General features: G+C 44.8%; 1 protein-coding gene across 4 annotated transcripts in view; it reads left to right on the top strand.

Moving 5' to 3' along the window:
• The first annotated feature begins 662 nt into the window (after positions 1-662).
• Tpr (translocated promoter region, nuclear basket protein) overlaps positions 663-2,262 on the top strand; it is a 56,864-nt gene continuing 55,264 nt past the window's right edge. For all 4 annotated transcript variants that reach the window (XR_015444583.1, XR_015444584.1, XM_004862786.4 and 1 more), the window contains exons 1-2: positions 663-867; positions 2,067-2,171. Coding sequence is in view for 2 of the 4 variants with exons in the window: in XM_004862786.4 (XP_004862843.2) it covers positions 717-867; positions 2,067-2,171 (256 nt within the window). In the remaining 2 variants the exon portion in view is untranslated. The remainder of the gene's footprint in view (positions 868-2,066; positions 2,172-2,262) is intronic.

Below are 2,262 nucleotides of genomic sequence, written 5' to 3'. Positions count from 1 at the left end.
GCGCAGACTGATGACGCACAGGCTCCCCCCTCCTCCGCAGCGCCTCAGCCAGACCACCGGTGGTTGCCACCCCGGCCCCTTCCGGGTGCCATTGAGAGCGTGGCGGTAGCCCAGAGCTTGCCGTCCGGCCCTGCTGGGAGCGATGCCCTCTAGTGCCTGAGTGTCTAGAAGCCCTCAAAGAGGACCACCCAGTGGCATTCCGGGGCTTAGACGGTAAGGCAGCCCAGCTCTTAAGGGACTGACGTGAGATGATGACTATTTCTTTTTTGGCGCCACCGCGCAGACAGTAGTCTTGTGGCCAAGCGAGGAGAACCGTGGGGCAGAGAGAAAGGGGGACACAAACGCGCGCTGCGGTTTTGGTGTACGGAAAGGAACGAGAAAAACTGCGTTTCCCAGAGGCCTGCGTGGCCTGAAGCTGGCGGGGTCGGAAGTCGGCGTGCGCTGCATGGTCTATGAACTCGGATGCCCAGGGTGCATTGCTTCCCGCGGCTGCGTGCTCACTTTGGGCCCTGGAGCTGTGGCGCATCTGGTGCCACGGCTAACTCGAGGACTCGATTTCCCAGGGTCCCGCTGCGGCAGTCTCCGGCAAACCCGCGCGCGCGAGCCCTAGAGCGAGGCGGTGGAGGCTGCGGCCCAGGTTTCTGGGTTCTGCGTCTCCTTTTTTCTCCGTTTCTGCTGCGTCTGCAGCTGTCTCCGCAGCCCCTGTCCTGGCCGACATGGCGGCTGTGTTGCAGCAGGTCCTGGAGCGTACGGAGCTGAGCAAGCTGCCCAAGTCGGTCCAGAACAAACTTGAAAAGTTCCTTGCTGATCAGCAGTCCGAGATCGATGGCCTGAAGGGGCGGCACGAGAAATTTAAGGTGGAAAGCGGTAAGTGAGACGCCCTTCCCGTCCTTCGTTCTGAGCTCTGGTTTGTTTTCCCTCCTACAGCTTGTAGTCTTCACAACGCTTATGGGTAGCATCACTTCCTGGAGTCTTTGAGAGCCCTAGGCCTTCTCTTTACTGCTTCTCGCACAGTTTGATGAAAAGACACCCCTTCTTGTTTTCCAAACTTAAATACGCTTTTATTGTTTTTGCTTTTACTTTGCAATTAAGTCGATCTCATGTAGGGACTCTAAACTTTGTCCAACAAATTGAAATTGTGAAGAATTTGGGTCATTTACACCATACTTTTATCACCCCCTATTCTTTTAAATCTCGAGTACCTACTCTTGTTGTGTTGGACTTTAAATGACCAGTATTTTCCGCTCTATATTTTAGTCACCTGAATTCATTTCTTTCCCTAATTCACCACTTCGTGCATTGGTTTTTCATGTATGTGTCTCTCTATGAGCCCATTACGAAGTAGATTTCACAAAAATGACTTTAGATGCAAAAGATACACCGGATACGCAGTGAACTTGCAGTAAATAAGTTTAATGTCTCATTGTTCCTCTAGAAATGGGAGTTGGATAGAAAATAATTAACACCTGCTTATGATAGTGTGCCTTCAAATGAGAAAGTTATAAACAACAGTGACTTGAACATCCTTAAAATAAGATTAGGAATGTAATGGTTGCCACTAGTAAAATACAGATTTTCAGGCTGAAGCAGACAGACTTCTTTTGGAAAGTTTAAGTATTTATTTTTAGAAAAAATTAGTAATTTTATAAAATTTAAAATGTTAACAATTTTATAGCAATGTCAAGTACTGTTTTGACAGTTTTAAAAAACCTTCTAAAGCAGTTACTAATTAAAATTTTTCTACTGTATGATCCTTTCTAGAAATCTGCCTTACATTAAGCAGTCTACTTACTGACCATTGGGAAAATACTAAGATCTGTAATATATGTTGTCTGCTTGAAAAAAAGTATTTATAAAAATCCTTATTTTCTTTTGTCATATAAATTAGTTGGAAATGTACGATTACTCCTTTTCAGTGCTCAATGTATCTTTAAATTCTCTTATTTGAAGTGCAGTTCCAGTACTTCGTATAAATTTTAAAATCAATTAGAAGTTAAAAGTTGGACAATGTGTGTGCACGTGTGATTGATTGATTGATTGATTCATTTTTGCTTCATCTTTGGTAGAACAACAGTACTTTGAGATAGAGAAAAGGTTATCCCACAGTCAGGAGAGACTTGTGAATGAAACCCGTGAGTGCCAAAGTTTGCGACTTGAGCTTGAGAAACTCAGTAAGTATTTGCCTATATCTTTGTAAGCTTTCTTGGAGTTTTGAGATCTTTAGATGCTTGTGTTCTTTGGAAACATTTACTTACTGTGTAT

This window comes from Heterocephalus glaber, unplaced genomic scaffold (genome assembly GCF_053883595.1).
Source record: "Heterocephalus glaber isolate CG9 unplaced genomic scaffold, H.glaber_assembly_v1.0 deba00001600, whole genome shotgun sequence".
Taxonomy (NCBI): Eukaryota; Metazoa; Chordata; class Mammalia; order Rodentia; family Bathyergidae; genus Heterocephalus; species Heterocephalus glaber.
The sequence above is the reverse complement of the archived record's forward strand: the minus strand, read 5'-3'. Positions and strand labels throughout refer to the sequence as shown.